Source organism: Balaenoptera acutorostrata, chromosome 4 (assembly GCF_949987535.1).
Source record: "Balaenoptera acutorostrata chromosome 4, mBalAcu1.1, whole genome shotgun sequence".
In the NCBI taxonomy this organism is placed as follows: Eukaryota; Metazoa; Chordata; class Mammalia; order Artiodactyla; family Balaenopteridae; genus Balaenoptera; species Balaenoptera acutorostrata.
In genome coordinates this window covers 46257569-46275971 of record NC_080067.1, presented here as the reverse complement: position 1 = coordinate 46275971, position 18403 = coordinate 46257569, and the positions used below count along the sequence as shown (strand labels likewise).

The 18403-nt window shown below is 34.1% G+C and overlaps 1 protein-coding gene across 2 annotated transcripts in view; it reads left to right on the top strand.

Annotated features, from left to right (window-relative positions):
* Positions 1-18403, top strand: part of KPNA4 (karyopherin subunit alpha 4) — a 158588-nt gene that overhangs the window by 117749 nt on the left and 22436 nt on the right. For both annotated transcript variants that reach the window (XM_057545392.1, XM_057545391.1), the window contains 7 exons: positions 11653-11697; positions 12536-12625; positions 12733-12762; positions 12857-12909; positions 15791-15886; positions 16398-16483; positions 18105-18191. In XM_057545392.1, the coding sequence (XP_057401375.1) occupies positions 11656-11697; positions 12536-12625; positions 12733-12762; positions 12857-12909; positions 15791-15886; positions 16398-16483; positions 18105-18191 (484 nt within the window). In that variant the 5' untranslated portion in view covers positions 11653-11655. The remainder of the gene's footprint in view (positions 1-11652; positions 11698-12535; positions 12626-12732; positions 12763-12856; positions 12910-15790; positions 15887-16397; positions 16484-18104; positions 18192-18403) is intronic.

The following is an 18403-nucleotide window of genomic DNA, read 5'->3' as shown; positions in this document are numbered from 1 at the left end:
TAAAACTTAGTACAAAGCTGCGGTAATGAAAACTGTGGTATTTGCATAAAGTCAGACATATAGACCAATGGAATAGAATGGGGAGCCCAGAAATAAACCCTAGCATGTATGGGCAAATGATTTTTGGTGAGGGTGCCAAGACCATTCAGTGGTAAAAGGACAGTCTTTTCAACAAATGGTGCTGGGAATATTTGATATCCACAAGCAAAAGAATGAAGTTGGACCCTAACCTAACGCCATATACAAAAAATAACTAAAATGTATCAAGAGCCTAAATATAAGACAAAACAATAAAACTCTTAGAAGAAAACATAGGACAAAGGCATCATGACATGAAACTAGCAGTGATTTCTTGGATATGACATCAAAAGCATAGGTGACAAAAGAGAAAATAGGTAAATTGGACTACATCAAACGTTAACATTTCTGTACATAAAAGGACCCAGTCAACGTTGTGAGAAGGCAACTGGCGGAATGGGAGAAAATACTTGGACATCTAATATGTGGTTAATATCCAGAATATATAAAGAACTCCTACAACTCAATAACAAAAAAAACCCTCTATTTTAAAATGGGCAAAGGATTTGAATAAACATATCTCCAAAGAAGATATACAGGTGGCCAACAAGCATATGAAAAGGTGTTCAATATTACTAGTTATTGAGGAAATGCAGATCAAAACCACAATGGGATACCACCTCATACCCATTAGAATGACTACTGAAAAAACAAAATCCAAAAAAAAAAAAAACAACCCCAGAAAATAACAAGCGTTGATGAAGACGTGGAGAAATTGGTACCATGGTACACTGTTGGTGAGAATGCAAAATGGTTCAGCCACTATGGAAAATGGTATGGTGATTCCTCAAAAAATTAAAAATAGAATTACCATATGACCCAGCAACTCCACTCCTGGGTTCAGAATATACCCAAAAGAATTGAAAAGGACTTGAAGGAGGTATTTGTACCCTTAATAGTCATAGCAGCATTATCTGCAGTAGTCAAAAGGTGGAAGCAAACCAAGTGTCCTTCAGTGGGTGAATGGACAAATAAAATGTGGTATATGCATGCAATGGAATATTCTCACTTAAGAAGAAAGGAAATTCTGGCACGTTACAATGTGGGTGAAACTTGAAGCCATTATGCTAAGTCACAAAAAGCAAAAATTGTACAATTCCACTTACATTAGGTACCTAGAATAGCAAAATTCATAGAAACAGAAAGTAGCTTAATGGTTGCCAGGGGGAAGGGGAAATAGGGAGTTGATGTTTAATAGGTTATAGGGTTTCAGTTTATTGAGATGAAAAGAGTTTTGGACATAGGGTGCACAAAAATGCGAATGTACTTCACTGAACTCTTCACTTAGGAATTAGTACAATGGCAAATTTTACATTTTTTAATAAAAATTTTTTAGTTAAAAATGGTTATGATAGTACGTTTTATGTCGTGTATTTTACCACAATTTAAAAAAAGGAGAGAAGAAACACTTGACAACCAATGTTAATGAGGATGTGGAGCAAGGGGAAGTCTCATTCATTGCTGGTGGGAATACAAGTTGGTACAGCCATGTTGAAAGACAGTTTGGCAAGGTTTCTTACAAAACTGAACATACTCTTACCGTACAATTCATTAATCACACTCTTTGGTTTTTATGCAAATGAAGGTAAGTAAACTATGATACATTGAGACAATGGAATATTTTTCAGCACTAAGAAAAAATGTTCTATCAAACTATGAAAAGACATGGAAGAAGCTTAAATATATACTACTAAATGAAAGATGCCAATCTAAAAAGGCCACCTACTGTATGATTCCAACTATATGACATTCTGGAAAAGGCAAAATTGTAGAGACAGTGGAAGATCAGTGGTTTCCGGAGACTGTAGGCAGAGTACAGAGGATTTTTAGGGCAGTGAAACTAATCTGTATGATACTATAATAATGGTAGATACATGTTATTTTATATTTGTCAGAACCTGTAGAATGTACCCTAATGTAAACTATGGACTTTGGGTGATAGTGATGTGTCATAGGTTCGTCATTTGTAACAAAGTTACCACCCTGGCACAGAATGTTGATAGTGGAGGAGGGGCGAGGAATACATGGGAACTCTGTACTTTCTGTTCAGTTTTTCTGTGGGCTTAAAACTGCTCTAAAGTTTACTTTTCAAAAAGGTATGTATGGCATGATATTATTCATATTAAATGTTAAATGTATTAAAACTATTGTAGATGTGTTGATATACAGTCAAAACACTCATGAGAATTCAGAAAAATGGTTGCTTCTGGGGAGGCAAAAGGGGAAAGGGAGTGGAGAGGGTTGAGGTTGGAATGAGGTTTCAGCAGTATCTGTAACACTTAGAAATTCTTATTTCTTTAAAAAATAAAGCAAATAGGACAAAATAGTGATATTTATTGATACCTGCGTATCTTATGATTTTCTCTACTTTTTTGTATATTTGACATTTAAAAAAAATAATTTCATACTTACAGAAGTGGTTCATTTGGGAATATATATGTTAAAATGTAGTCTACTTCATTGACTGCATTGATGGAGGGGGAACCATTATTTACACAAATTTAGTCTTGTCCTGAAATATACGACCTAGTCAGAAATAAGACTGCTTGCAGAGTGGCTTAAGAGAACAAGGAAGGGCTAGAGAGAGGGGTTTGTTTTCATTTGGAGAAATCTGTGTTGTGTAGATACCAGAGCTCACCTTTGGTTCTGTAACTTATTCAGGTATAGTACTGTAGCACAGTAAATAACATGTGGGTTAGAAGCTTTGAGTCTTGGGTAGTATTTTTCAGCTTATTAAGTGTCCAGGGATGGGAATAAATTGTAACAGGAACAGACCAGGATTCATAGTAGATTTGGGGTGGGATTCATAGTGGATCTGTGATGACAAGCCATATTAAATTATATTATATTAATTAAGTTATACTATATTATAAATTATATTTAATTTATATTAAATTATAAAGTAAATATACAGTAATCTGTTGGTTCTCAGTCCTCATCTTATTTGACCTATCAGTACCATTTGACATAGTTAATTATGTATGCTTCCTTGAAAAGTAATTTTTTTTCACTTGATTCCAGATTTGCACAGATTCCTATTGCCTTCTGTCTCACTGACTGTTCCTTCTTAGTCCTCTGCCCCTTAATATTTAAAGTGCCTGAAGTTATGCTCACTCTGTAGATAATCTTATCAAATCACCTGGTTTTAAATACGATTTATACACAGCCAGCTTTCTAAGTTGATAGTTTTAGTCCTAACCTCTTCCTTGAAACCTAGGCTCAAACTGACTTCTTGACGCATTTTGATTCATTATAAGTATATTAAGCTTAGCATGTTCAAAAGTCATATTACTCCCCAAACCTGCTTATCATTCAGTCTGCCCCATCTCAGTAAATGGTAGTTCCATCTTTCACTTACTTGGACCAAAAACCTTCCATTCCTCATTGTTTCCTCTCTTTCACAGTCTTATCCAGCCCATTAATTAGCAAATTTTGTAGATTCAGTCTTCGGAATATATCAATCTTCAGAATCCGCATCTCATATCTCCTCTGCTATCACTCTGCTCCAAACTATTATCTCTTATCTGGATTACTACAGTTATGGTGTATTCCCAACACAGCAGCTGGAATGATTCTGTCTTAAGTCAGAGTATGATGTCTCCTTTGCTCAAAACCCATCAGTGGCTTTCTATCGCACTAAGAGTAAATGCCAAAATCTTTACAGTGGCCATCCATTTCCTTCTCCTCTGTTCATTGCATGTCAGCCACCTGGACTCTTTGCCTTTCCTTTTCTCTCATGTCTGGTCCTTTTTTACTTGCTAATTCCTCTGCCTTGAATACTTTCTGCCAAATTACCAGCATGGCTTGCTTACTCATCTTAAGGTCTTTACTTAAAAATATCCCTCTTCTTGGGACTTTGCTGGTGGTTCAGTGGTTAAGACTCCACACTCCCAATGCAGCGGCCCCAGGTTCAATTCCTGGTCAGGGAACTAGATCCTGCACGCTGCAACTAAGACCTGGAGGAGCCAAATAATTATTTTTTAAACATTTTTTTTAAGTTAAAAAAAAATCCACTTTCTTGGCTTTATATTTTTTCTCTCTAATATTTGTCACTATCTAACATACTATATATTTTAGTTTTATTTATTGTCTTTCCCCACACTAGGTTCTGTGAAGACAGAGATTTTTATCCTTTAGTTCCCTGCTGTGTCCTTAACACTGAGAACAGTTTATGGTATATAATGGTCAGTAAACATTTGTTGGGTGAATTACTGGCTTTTTGTGTAGATGTACACATCTGTTTAGTATGTGAGCATAATTAGAGTTAATGCTTCTCAAATGGTGTTTTAGTAAAGTAATTCAGTGATTTGCCTCTTAATGAAGTTTTTCTGTTGCCATTGTGAAAGTCTTAGAACGTAAGTTCACAAAGAAAAATTAATATTTTGAAAATCCTGAGGAAAAAGAAGGAAAAGTAGCTTATTTGAAGAGATATGCAACAGAAGCAGACCTAGAATGAAAAGGTAGTATGGTCTAGTATAAAGAACATTGGTCTGGGGCCAGGATAATCTGAGCCTTGGACAAGTCACTATAAAATGAGATAGTTTAAATGATTTCTATGTTTTCCAGTTTACAAAATCCTACAATGATATTTGTGTAGATTTTTCTGTAACAAAACCATGAATTTGAATTGATTATATTCATAAAATATACGTACAAGGAAAATATTCCTTAATCTCCTGGTTTTCATGTTTTATTTTAATCTGATCTTGTTTTGTAAATGGAAATAATAATTGGTTTTCTCATGTGAGAATGCACCAGATAAGCAGAGATAGCAGATTTCTTTAGCAGTGTTGTAAAGCTTGGGTTCTGTTGACTTCCTTAACTTGGTTGAATCTCATTTGGTTTCCTGTTCTTCATAGTTTTTCCCAATGTCTTTCCCGTATGTTTTCTTCAACTTGTTATTCAGTCAGTTCCTGAAATTGTATTTCTTCTATAAAGTACTCAAAACCTTTGAAGAGAAATGATCACTCTTGCCAGGTTTTGATCAGTCTCATTCTAAAAGAGAGGGGAGTACCTTCTCTTTTGCTCATATAAAATTCAAACATGTATTGTTTGGTATAACAGGTTTCTCTATGTGTTGTCCTTAATCACTTTCTATGTGATTCTGAAAGTTCACCTTGCAACATTTCCCATCTTTGAGAGGGTTGGTCATATGTGTCTCACCAAACTTATGGTCATTGCTTAACCTCTTTTCTTTCCCTACCAAACACCTCCTCCTTGCCAGCAACACACATGCACAGACACACATACACACAGAGTTCATTTGTTTGGTCATGATCTCGGTTACCAAATCTATTGAAAGCTCACTGATTTCCATGTCCTTTTGTCATTTGCAGCATAATTTAAGGCCAAAAAAACCCTGCAAGATGTGAAAACACACAGCAGCTATGCCAGAGCCACGCAATATCTTTTCATTGTTTAGAATTTTGAGCTATGGCTTTCTCAGTGTTCTTATTAGCATAGAAGTTATTGCCATGGGTAGCAACTTGTACTAATGGCAATTTTAAATATTTTTGTGACTTTGTTTTTTGAAGTTGATAACATTGATACAATTTTTGAGGCATAAAAGATGTTAGAATCCCTTCACTCTACAGATGAAGGAATTAATGCCCATAAACATGGTAACTTGACTAAGATTACAGTAATAAAAGGTAGAGCTGGGACTAGTAGCCATATATACTAGTAGTTTAGCCATATGGTAGTTACCCATCCTGGGGGAAGACATGTATGTATTCATGTATTTTCTCCTCTGTTATGTGTGTGTGTATATACACCTCTTGTACAAGGTAGGTGAATATAGAAAACTTAGGAAATTTAACTTTTTCCTTTTCTTACCTTTGTTTTCTAACTTTTCCAAATAGATATGTATAACTTTTGAATTTAATGTATTTCCCTGTTGTTTGAATATTGATTAGATAGTGAAACTCTACTGCGATGCCATTCCTTAGAGTTAACAATTATTAACAGTTTCTAACATTTTTGTGATTTTTATCTTTTTTTTAATTTATTTTTTGGCTGCGTTGGGTTTTCATTGCTGTGTGTGGGCTTTCTCTAGTTGCAGTGAGCAGGGGCTACTCTTCGTTGCGGTGCATGGGCTTCTCATTGTGGTGGCTTCTCTTGTTGTGGAGCACGGGCCCTAGAGCACGTGGGCTTCAGTAGTTGTGGAGCATGGGCTCAGTAGTTGTGGCTCATGGGCTTTAAAGCGCAGGCTCGGTAGTTGTGGCGCACGGGCTTAGTTGCTCCACGACATGTGGGATCTTCCCGGACCAGGGCTTGAACCTGTGTCCGCAGCATTGGCAGGCGGACTCTTAACCACTGTGCCACCAGGGAAGTCCCTTTGTGATTTTTAAAAAAGTACATTCATGTAATTTAATAAATTTAGTAAGTTAAATTTCAATGCTTATAATTTACATGTGGATCATTTTAAAGTATGGTATTTGTAGATTCAAATTATTTCTTAAAACTGCTCCAAAAGCTTGCCAAGGTTAAATCTGGCCTCCTACAGTGAATTTACTTTTAAACTTCTTTTATACTCAACCTCCATTCATCTTTTTACTTGTCAGAGATAAGAACTTGAGTCTGCTTATGAAGACTTTTGTCTATCACTAGTAGTGCTAATTAGAACTTTTCTCTCCTACTGCTGCTATTAATAAATATTATCGCTGAGAAATAAATCCACAGTTTGAGCAAGCATATAACGTTTAAGCATTTAACATTAAGTGTTTAACTTTTTATTGTCATAAATGTGAAGTTGGAATTTATTTGCTAATCACCTGCAATTTAACAACATATATGCTATTTGGCAAAGGCATAAATAAGCACCATAATGACTGCTGCTGGAGAGATCAACAAGTGGAGATGAGAGGAGGGAGAAATAGGTAAAAAATGGGAAAACAGACTTTTATAGTTATTTATTTTTAGCATTTGGTTTACCATATTTATTGGGTTAAACAGCTGTTGTACTTATGTTTAGGATGCGATGGTTATTTAGGTTGAAAACACTAGTAACTCACTTTTAATTCTCTCTTGTTGTATATGCTCTATTTTCTACCTGAAATGCCTGTCTCTAACTGAATTTCCATTCAGTCTTAAAGATTCAGCTTATATTTCATCAGCTTATATTTCATCTTTATTACATAGTCTCTCTGCTGTTAAGATTAGTATGCACGTTATAACACATTACATATATTTAAATGAATGAAGTCAAGTAACATTTAGAATGGTGTTTGGCACCCAATGTTTGCTAAATGTTAGGCCTTATTACTATTTTATTAAATTGTACTTTTTTGTCATAAGACAAGGCCATGGATATGCTATGTCTGGTCCATCCTTGTATTTCTCGTGATTGGCAAGTAGGTGATTAATAAATATTTGAATAATTGAGTGTGTGCTTTTTAGCAGGCTCTAAGTAGTAATACAGTAGTAATCCACGTTGGGGGGAGGATTTGTGTGTGTGTGTGTGTGTGTAACTTTTTAAAAACTGCTTTATTGGGATATAGTTTACTTTGCATAAAATTCACACATTTTAAGTATACAATTAAATGATTTTTAGCAAATTTTGAGAGTTGTGCTAACATTACTACATACCAATTTTAAAATATAGCTCATCACTTCACAAAAGATCTTATGCCTGGTAAATTTTTTTATTCTTTTGCTTTTTTGTGCTATTATCTAAGTATCAGTATTCCTAGGGTAAAAATGACAAGCTGGATGAAATAAAATCAAAGTATTATATTCCTTACCTTTGAATGACTAACTTTAGAATTTTCTTTAAACGTTTTTCTCTAGTAAGACTTACTGAGTCCTTACTGATCTAAACCCTAGCTTTTTACTCAAGAAAATTTAAACCGTTCAGTTTCATACAGTATATTATTACATCATCATATCTTAAGTTAATAGTGTTTAAAGTTTTAAAGAAAACAGTATATTATATGGATAAAAAGTGACTTAGAAATTAACTAGCCATAAATTGGAAAGAAAGTACTCTACTTTTCACCCCATTGGAGCAGAGAAAGTAATTAATCCCTAGAACCTAGCACAGTAATGGATACATAGTAATTATTTGTTAATTTTAAAAACTACATACCTATTAAATGGAAATACCATTCTGTGTTCTGTAAGATTCACTTGTTTGAATTTTTTGACAATTTCTTGTTCCCTTTTGCCTGAATTTAGAACTTTGAAGCTGTATTACAAGCAAAGAAATATAAAAATTCTGGATGATCAGAGCAGCCTGAACTCTATTGGGGGTGGGGGGCTGGAGGTGGGCACCCTCTACAGCCTTTGTTTTTTAGATAGTCTTTGGCCTATAAATAAGCCTTTGGCCAGTTTGGCAGCCTTTTGGAATTCTGATTGACAGCTTACTCCATCAGTTAAGTCATGCGAATCCAGAACTATTCTATTTGTATGTAGTATGTAAAAACCCTGCACTTTAAGATAAGTTAAGATTTAGAAAAAGAAGCCTTATAAATCCCTTTCATGAGACCTCAGAGAAATAAAAGTCCTTCTTGATTCGAGATGGGGTTGTGATTTGAAAATGTCTAAATATCTAATACCACTTTTAAGACACTTCGTTTTTTGCAATAAAAAACATGGGTAAAAAAAAAAAAAAAAAAAAACATGGGTAAATGCTGCCAGGTTGTTGCGTAGGATATCTTTCTATCTTACTATTTCATTCAATCTTCTCTTTACCTTGGAGGTAACAGCTTTCTCTCAAGAGAAGAAAACTCTTTCTTGCTCTATTATAAAGAGGTTGTCAGTTCTTTTATTTTGCAAATATTTCTGTGGATAGTAATAGCCCAAAGCTTACGTCACAGCAACTACAGTGCTAAATTGTCTTGATAAATCCTTTATTAAGAGTTTCAAATTATCAGAAACTCCAAATTTAATAAGTAAGATGTACTAAAATGGGGAAAAAATTGTGTAAATAAATATTTAGGTCAATATATAGCAGTTGTTTAGGATTTATTAATAGTTTGCTTTATTAAGAAGTTAAAGCCCATTCATTGTACATTAATCCCACTTCTTTAGATGGGATTAGAGACTAGACTAGAAATAATCTCTGTCCCTCAAAAGTCTACCTTTTACTGAACAAATCTTTTAAGTAGTACATTTTGCAGATTTTATTTTCTGTGAGAAACAGGACATAGTTTTATGTTATTGTTTATTTGAATTATTTATTGTTTTTGTATTGTGATACAGCGAAAGCGCATTGTCTTGATAATAGTACTTTTGCTTTGGAATGAACCATAGGCTCTAAAATTGGCTTGAACTCTATTTGACTTTAAGACTTGTGGGAGACAATATGGCATAGTGGTTAACTGGCTTTGTATGAGACTGTCTGAATTCTAATCCTGGCTGTCCCACTTCTAGCCATGTAGCCTTGGCCAAGTAGTTTAACTTCTCTAAACCTCAGTTTCCTTACTTGTAAAAAGAAAAATATTTCTTCTTACTTCTTAAAGGCTGTAATGATTAAACTATGGTGAATATTGAAACTCTTGTTGTAATACTTGTCTAATTATTTTTATTCATTTTGCAGCCTATCTTATTAGTATTTTTTAATTGTCTTGGTATTTTTATTTTATTTTAATATTTATTTATTTATTTATTTATTTTGGCTGCACCGAGTCTTAGTTGCAGCATCAGACTTCTTAGTTGCAACATGCAGGCTTCTTAGTTGCGGCATGCATGCAGGATCTAGTTCCCTGACCAGGGATCGAACCCGGGCCCCCTGCATTGGGAGCTCGGAGTCCATTTTCTTAGCAGTTGCTGTATAGTGTATTAGAAAAGGCCTTGAAGAGAGAATTTCCGGTGCATTAGAGGAATAGCAAAGTTAGTGAGGATACAGCAGAATGTATGGAGAGAATGATAGGAGCTGAGATCTTAGAGGTGGTAACCAGGGAGGGGGTGAGGTGGGAAGACTTAAGCCATTATAATGACTGGGCATTTACTCCAAAGTGGAGAGCCATTGGATGGTTTTGAAGAGGGGAGTAACATGACCTGATTGACTTTTTTTTTTTTTTTTTTTTATTTATTTATTTATTTATGGCTGTGTTGGGTCTTCGTTTCTGTGTGAGGGCTTTCTCCAGTTGCGGCAAGTGGGGGCCACTCTTCATCGCGGTGCGCGGGCCTCTCACTATCGCGGCCTCTCTTGTTGCGGAGCACAGGCTCCAGACGCGCAGGCTCAGTAGTTGTGGCTCATGGGCCCAGTTGCTCCGCGGCATGTGGGATCTTCCCAGACCAGAGCGCGAACCCGTGTCCCCTGCATTGGCAGGCAGATTCTCAACCACTGCGCCACCAGGGAAGCCCTGATTGACTTTTTAGAAAGGAGTTCTAAAAAGGAGAAAGGAGTTCCTTACTGAGTCCTAATTCCCATGGAGTCTATGGGTGGAATTCAGGAGGTCTCCTGAACTTAGAAAAAAATTAATTACATCTTTGTTTTCACTAACTTCTAACTGAAACAGTATTCCCTTCAGTTAATAATGTAGCCAGTAAACCTCAGTAGTTATTAAAATTACCTGTGATTTTTGTCACCACCAATAAAAATCAGATTATTGTTGCAAAATATGTTTCACCTAATATCTTATCCAGTGCAATGGACTTTCTCTAGTTGCAGCGAGTGAGGGCTACTCTTCATTGCGGTGGCTTCTCTTGTTGCGGAGCACAGGCTCTAGGCTCACAGGCTTCAGTAGTTGTGGCTCGTGGGCTCTAGAATGCAGGCTTAGTAGTTGTGGCACGCGGGCTTAGTTGTTCTGCGGCATGTGGGATCTTCCCGGACCAGGGCTCGAACCCGTGTCCCCTGCATTGGCAGGCGGGTTCTTAACCACTGCACCACCATGGAAGTCCTCTATGTTAGGTAACTTTAAAATGAGAAAAACACTTTAAAAAACAGAATGGTTACAGTATGTGGTAGAATAATTAATGTGCTTCTTAGGGATAATGAAATAGATCTGCCTATACCACCATGAAAGATCTTTACGATCTTTAAATAAATAAACAAAAATAAGGTGAAGATCAGAATAAATAGATAAGTGTGTCAAAATCATAGTAAATCTAACAATGTTTACCTTTAGAGAAAGAAACTATGAATGGGCAGCAAGGTTCTCTCCCCTTCCCCCACCCCCCCTTTTTTAAAGCAGTTGCATTTACTAACCTTATACATATATTAGTTTTTAAATAGGGAGTTCATATGGGGGGGTGAGATTACCTTGTATATATATTACTTTTTAAATAGGAAGTTCATATAGGGGGTGAGATTATGGGTTCTTTTATTCTTTGTACCTTTGTATTTTTAATAATTCTTATGTTACAGTTTAAAATTTTTATGATATATCCAATATTACAGCTCCATTAATAATTTCAAAGTGATGTTCAGTATTTGAGAATGTGAATATGAAATGAAGATAGGAAATCATCTATATAATATAATCTGTATTATGAGTAAAATATGACTATGTGTATATACGAGTAGAAGAAAAGATAAGGGGTTGTACATCAAAATGTTAATATCAGTTTTCTCTGAGTGATGAAATTTGAGGTGATTTTTAAAAAATAATTTTCTTTAATTTCTTGTAGACTATGAGAAGACAACGAAATGAAGTTGTAGTTGAATTAAGGAAGGTGAGCCTGATTAATATTGGGTACTTTCAAACATAATTCTAACAACCTTACAGCATATAGAGAAATTAGCAAACGTATATTAATCTCAAGTGCTTAATTGGCATTTCTTTTTCTTTTGAAAATGGAAAGATTGACTAAATTTGACAAGCTATTGAAGTTGACAAGATCCAGTTTGTCCACTATCCAAATATAGAGATAAACACATTATCAAATGATCTTTTCTTCTGTAATTTTAAATGATTTATATAAAGTATATGTCATACTAAATAGTTCTGCTATTTACAGTAGTAATTACTCCATGAAAGGAACTTGGTACTTAAAAATTTCATCAACTTTTCAAGTATTAAAGTAGGCTAGTTGAGAATATATTTTTAAGTTTGTCCCAAACATTTTTAGTGAAATTCAAGTGGCCCTTAAGTTTTGTAAGGTATTGTGGATTTTTGTCTGATTTTGAACTGCCCAACTTTTGCTTTGACTTTGTTTTTAGGTGATAAAGAGAAGCTCCCAGATGATGTATAAAATGGTTTAGTACTTTTAAATAAATATGTATGTTTGGTTCTGGCTAAACTGTACACTATCTTTTTTAATCAAATTATTTTGTTTTTTAGTTTATTTATACATTGTTCACGGTTCATTAAAAATGTAATATTTGGGGTTTGGGGCTCAAATTAGTGTTGCTTAAGTGTTTAATTCACAATTTGGTTTAATTTTCTGCATTTGCATTTTACTTTTAAAAGTCACTTCATGTTTTTTTGTAGGCACAGGACTGCCTAACCTTTGTATGAAAGTATTTATCTTTTTCAAATTTAACTGAAGTTTTTTTGTTTTTTTTTTAAAGAATAAAAGAGATGAACATCTCTTAAAGAGAAGGAATGTACCACATGAAGATATCTGTGAAGACTCTGACATAGATGGCGATTATAGAGTGGTAAGTAATTGTTATTCTGGTAATTTAAAAATACCAGTGATAAATTTTTACATAAATACAGAATTACAGGTGATTTTTAACTTCGTTTTCTCTAACTTTTTTCCCAGCAAAATACCTCTCTAGAAGCTATTGTTCAAGTAAGTTGAGTTTCCCACCCTTTTCATTTGTATTTCTTGGACTTAACAACTAATTACTGTGTATCTGCATCAAAAATTGTTTTGTTTTTTATAGAATGCTTCAAGTGATAACCAAGGAATTCAGTTAAGTGCAGTTCAAGCTGCTAGGTAAGTTAAATTTTAAGGACATATTTTGTAACTTACACAGGCGTTCTCTTTTGGGTTTTCTTTCACTATATAGTAGTCCTGTTTCTTATATTGACTTTGATGACAAACGATGAAGAACAGTCATAGACCAACTGAATTTATTTTCAAAATTATTCTCTGATTTAGAGTATTAAAATTAGCAATTTTCTAAACTCACTAATACATTGAGGCTTTAGTGTGGCTAATAGGTACAAATGCTAGGGAAAAGTTGATTTGACAGGGTATTGCTATAGACTAATAGAAGAAAATTATTTATAAAGCTTTTTACCTTTTACTGATTAATAGGTATTTAATTTTATTAAAAGTCAGATTCATCAAATCCTGCTCAGGTAGCTAATTCTTCTCACAGTCCTCGTATTGATCAAACAATGAATTGAATTAAAGATTACTGTAACAGTGTACAGGGAAGTACACATTAAGATTTAGGACTACAGAGACTCCCACTTCTTAGTCAGTGTAAGAATATTTAGTTATTTTTGCACATTTCTATTGTAAAACCTATGCACTCATATTTTAAGGGAAAAACAAGAAAAAATTATTACTGAGACATTTGTATTAATAAATAGCTTGGGGAAGACATGGTTGTATCATAGTACAATATAGTGGTTTCTCTGTTTTTTTTAAATTAATTTATTTATTTTTGGCTGCATTGGGTCTTTGTTGCTGCGTGCGGTTTTTCTCTAGTTGTGGTGAGTGGGGGCTACTCTTAACTGCAGTGCGCAGACTTCTCATTGCGGTGGCTTCTCTTGTTGCAGAGCACGGGCTCTAGGGCGTGCGGACTTCAGTAGTTGTGGCACGTGGGCTCAGTAGTTGTGGCTTGTGAGCTTTAGAGCACAGGCTCAGTAGTTGTGGCGCATGGGCTTAGTTGCTCCGCAGCATGTGGGATCTTCCTGGACCAGGGCTCGAACCCATGCCTCCTGCATTGGCAGGCGGATTCTTAACCACTGCGCCACCAGGGAAGCCCTCTTTGTTTTTTTATAAATAAAAGAATAACACCCTATGTTGTAATTGTAGGAAAGAGATGCTTAAGCAAGAAATTGATTCTAGTTACAGAATTTTAAAATGGAAAAAAACTTCACAGTTTTGTATAATATCTTATCCAGTGCATGAGTCCCTTTTATGTTTATTAGACTTTCCTACTTTTGCGTATTCACTTTAAATGGCCTAGAACACATATGGAAATTATAGAATTAAAGTGTTGCCCACCACAGGCAGAAGAACTTCTTAGAGAGGACTTTGCTGTGTAGGAAGAAAATCACAGAAGTTTTCACATCTCAAAATGGCAAATTAATGTTAATAGGAAGAATGATTAAGAAATTGATACATTATGTTCACCATTGTCAGAGTTGATTATAGTATTGGAGCAGCTCTTCTCAACATGAGTTCTGTAAGATAATTAAAGCCCTAAGGCTCCTAAGACAGGGGATCTCAAAATATAGTGTGTGGATCCCTAGGAGAGCCTGGGATAACTTCAGGGGGTATTATTTTCACAATAATTCTAAGACTTTGTTTGCCTTTTTTTTTGTTGTTTTTACTGTGTTAACATTCACATGGATGTTGCAAAAGCAACTGTGGGTAAACTACTGGCACCTTAGCACAGAGCAAGACAGTGTCACCAAACTGATGATACATTGTAGATACTGTATGTGCCATTTTACAGTCAAAGAAAAAGGGCCATTTCTCTTTAAGAATGTCCTCAGTGAAGTAATAAAAAATAATTTCTTTTATTAAATTTGAAACCTTGATTAAGAAAGACTGGGTTTATTTCCTACGTTGTGCAAAGAATCGTACCATTTATTACGGAAAATACTGTGAAGAAGCAAGTGGAATAATTCTTGCTTTGGTAAGAAGTTTAGAACCTAATCAGGAAGGCAAAACTATATTAAAAATAGTGATGCTCAACAGCGAATGTAGCCATATGCCGTGTATATATTCTCGGAATTCAGAGAGGGTATTTTGAAAACATTTAACTTGAAAAGATAGAGTTTGAATAGGCAAAAAAGAGAGCATTCCAAGTGTGGGGAATAGGATTTGAAGGGCCTAGAAATTAGATTGAAATGGTCGGACAGACAACTGACCTGTTGTTGAATTGCAGAGAATAAGATTAGTTAGATAAATAAGATGGAGCCAGTTCTTGGAGTGTTATAAAAAACTCAGTCAAGGAGTTTACATTGATAGGGTAGTAAATTAGCAGCCATCACTTGGTTTATATAGGGGAATAATCTGATTAAGCTTGCTTAAACATTGACTTCATATAGTAGTGCAGGGGATTCAAATTGGTGAAGATTTGTGTTAGGCCACATTTAGGATTTGTCAGCTAAAACTGCAGTCTGCCATATGTATAAATGGGCACTAGGTATTGTTGTTTTACTCTCTAAGCTCCATGAGAGCAAGGATGTGTCTGTCTTGTTCACCTTAGTATCTCCAATATTTCTCTGGATATTTTCCTATGTATTGCTGTGTTTATTTCATTTCCTTTAGTTGTTGAGATGAGAATGTTGTTGAGCTTTTATGACCTTTGATTTGGTATATAGAGTAGGATGAAGAACTGGACACTAGTATCAGCTATAAACTTGTACCAGCATCCTATCTGCTTTTGTCCTAACTTAAACAAAAGTAGTTCATGTCTTACCATTTTTTTCCTAATTATTAATAATCTCTGTAAATTTATAAATTAATCTTTTTATAATAGAGAAAAGGTTGCATTATATAAATTTAAAAAGTAGCTTGCAGGGAGAGTATTTGCACCAAATATTCAGTTTATTGTAATATATCAAATGTGAATTTGAATTTAATTATATGTCATTAAGTTTCACAAGGGGTATATTTATATCTCTTATAGGAAGCTTTTGTCCAGTGATCGAAATCCACCAATTGATGACTTAATAAAATCTGGAATATTGCCTATTTTAGTCCATTGTCTTGAAAGAGATGACAAGTAAGTACTTAAGAAATAATTTAGGATGTATCCTTTGCAGAAGACAAGATTTTCTTGTAGTTAGTTTGGTCTTTAAAGAAAAAAAAAAAGGGGGCTATAAGATGGAGTTGAGAAGCCAAAGTGAAAAACAGTGTAAGGTATGTTTACACCAAGAGAGGAAAGTAAAGACCAAACGGGAACTTGAGAATGATATATTTAACTTTTAAGCTTTGAAAATTGGCAAGAACTAGTTTAGCCAGATAGGTACTTGAGAAAACTGTTTGGGTAGTAATGTGCAGGTATCTTAATACAGAGTTCTTATTAAAAATAAGGACACCTGAGGAGGTTGTATGCTTTTTATACTGAAGAGATATTTTAAATAGTCATTGGAAGTTAAAAAAAAGGTACTGGGTGCATAGATCTTTTGAATAAAAATATTTAATACTTTTAAAATGCTAGGGGGAGGAGTGGTTGGTAGATATTTGGGCCAATGTAGAAATTCCTGCTGTTTAAAATTATTTGTTTTTTGTAGTCCTTCTTTACAGTTTGAAGCTGCATGGGCTTTGACAAACATTGCGTCTGGAACCTCTGAACAAACTCAAGCAGTAGTTCAGTCCAGTAAGTTGGTTATTAAGAGACAAAATTGTGATTTTCAAAAAAAAAGTTAATTAAAAAACTCAGTGCTTTTCCTAGAAGAATAGAGCTATTTATATTATAAAGTAATTAAGTATTTTGAATTCAGTAACAAATAAGGTAGTTGAAATAGGCCAACTCAAGTATGTTTCTTTGATCATCTTGTCCCATTGCCTGACATTTTCTATTTCGAAAAATTCATTTGATTCTAAATCTGAGAACATTTCGTAATTGTAGTAGTAGTTACATTATTGTGTTTATAGGACATTAAATAAATAAAGGTGTTTTTCCTGTTGCCATACTACCCGTTGGGCACTGTTAATGAGATGTCCATTATACATTTTAAAGAAATCTTCTTTTATAAAGTAGTCCTACTTTAGAGAATGGCTTGAAATTTTTTTTTTCATTGTTATTATAGGATTGGTTGTTTTTTATGTTCCAAGAAATGTAAGTGGGAAATAATTATTGAAAGTAATAACTTGAATTATTTTCATAAGTACTATTTGATTCTTCTACTAAACAAAGAAATTAATAATTTTAAAGAAGGTACTTTCAAAATCCCCTTCAAATATGTAAGCAGTATACTTGTCTAAGCCTGTTAAAATCTTAAGCACTGTCATGATTTTGAAAGGGAACAAAAGTGTTATGCAGTGAGGATTTTATTACATAGACACTTGTATTATAATATTACATAGAAAAGATAATTCCCTTAAATCTTAATAAAACTGATTAATTTTGGGTTCAGGTGATTTTAGGGTTTGGTTTTTTTGGTTTTGCTTTGTATAGTTGACTGTTTAGTTAATTTTATGATCTCAAGACAATGTCTTAATCCCTCTTTTTCCTTTCTCTTTTGTGTTCCTTAAAGATTAGAAAGAGGCTTAGAATTTGTTTTAACACTGTTAGTCTGTCTTAATATACCAAAAGTAATGGATAAATGAATTACTTTTTATTACTTTTTACTATAAGTAAGCATGATTGATCTACATGTACTCAAATAGCATTTTTCAGAGCAATATCAGAGGGAAGAAAAGAAATAGAAGAATCATTTGTTCAGTGCAGTATTATTCTGTTAAACGTCTCTTTGTTTTTCCTTGTGTTAAACAACAGAATCATTTTCTGATTCAGAAGGTCTCATGTGGCACAGGAATCACTGGCCTGGCTAAAGACCCATATGATGTTATTTTAAATTTCTATATTCAAAAGTTATTTTAATAATTGGAGTTTTTTTCAAATTTGAAGATAATGCTAATCTTTAAGGAATTAATTTCTTGAAATTGGAATTAAATCCGGTTTTAACTGTGAGTGAAATTTTATCAGCTTAATTTGACATTTGTCTGTATGTTAAAACTGTCACTTTGATGATGTATAGTCTGCTAGCCAGAAATTTTCCACTACCGTTATTCTAATGAAAATCAATTAATGAAGATATATTTTAAATATATTTTTGATAGGTTTCTTTCTTTTGGGATTTCAGCAAAGAAACAAGTTTGATTTTTGGTTTAGATTATAGTGTTTTCAATCTTTTTTCTTTCAATTTTATTGAAATATAATTGATATATAACAGTATCTTCAAACTTAAATGATAGCTTATGTTTTCCTCCTTCAGATGCTGTGCCACTTTTCCTGAGGCTTCTCCATTCACCCCATCAAAATGTCTGTGAGCAAGCAGTGTGGGCATTGGGAAATATCATAGGTTTGTCTAAAACTTGTAATACTAGTCCAACAATCGTTGTTATCATGTACTATGTAATAAAAATGACTACTAGTAGTTGAAAAGAAAAAGCAATTTGCCTTTTTTAGTACTAGTTTTTATGAACTAGTTTACAGAAATTACAGCTGTTTAAGTATAAACCCATAGTAAACAGAATGAACATTTTTGTTGCTTGTGATACCATTATATCTCTT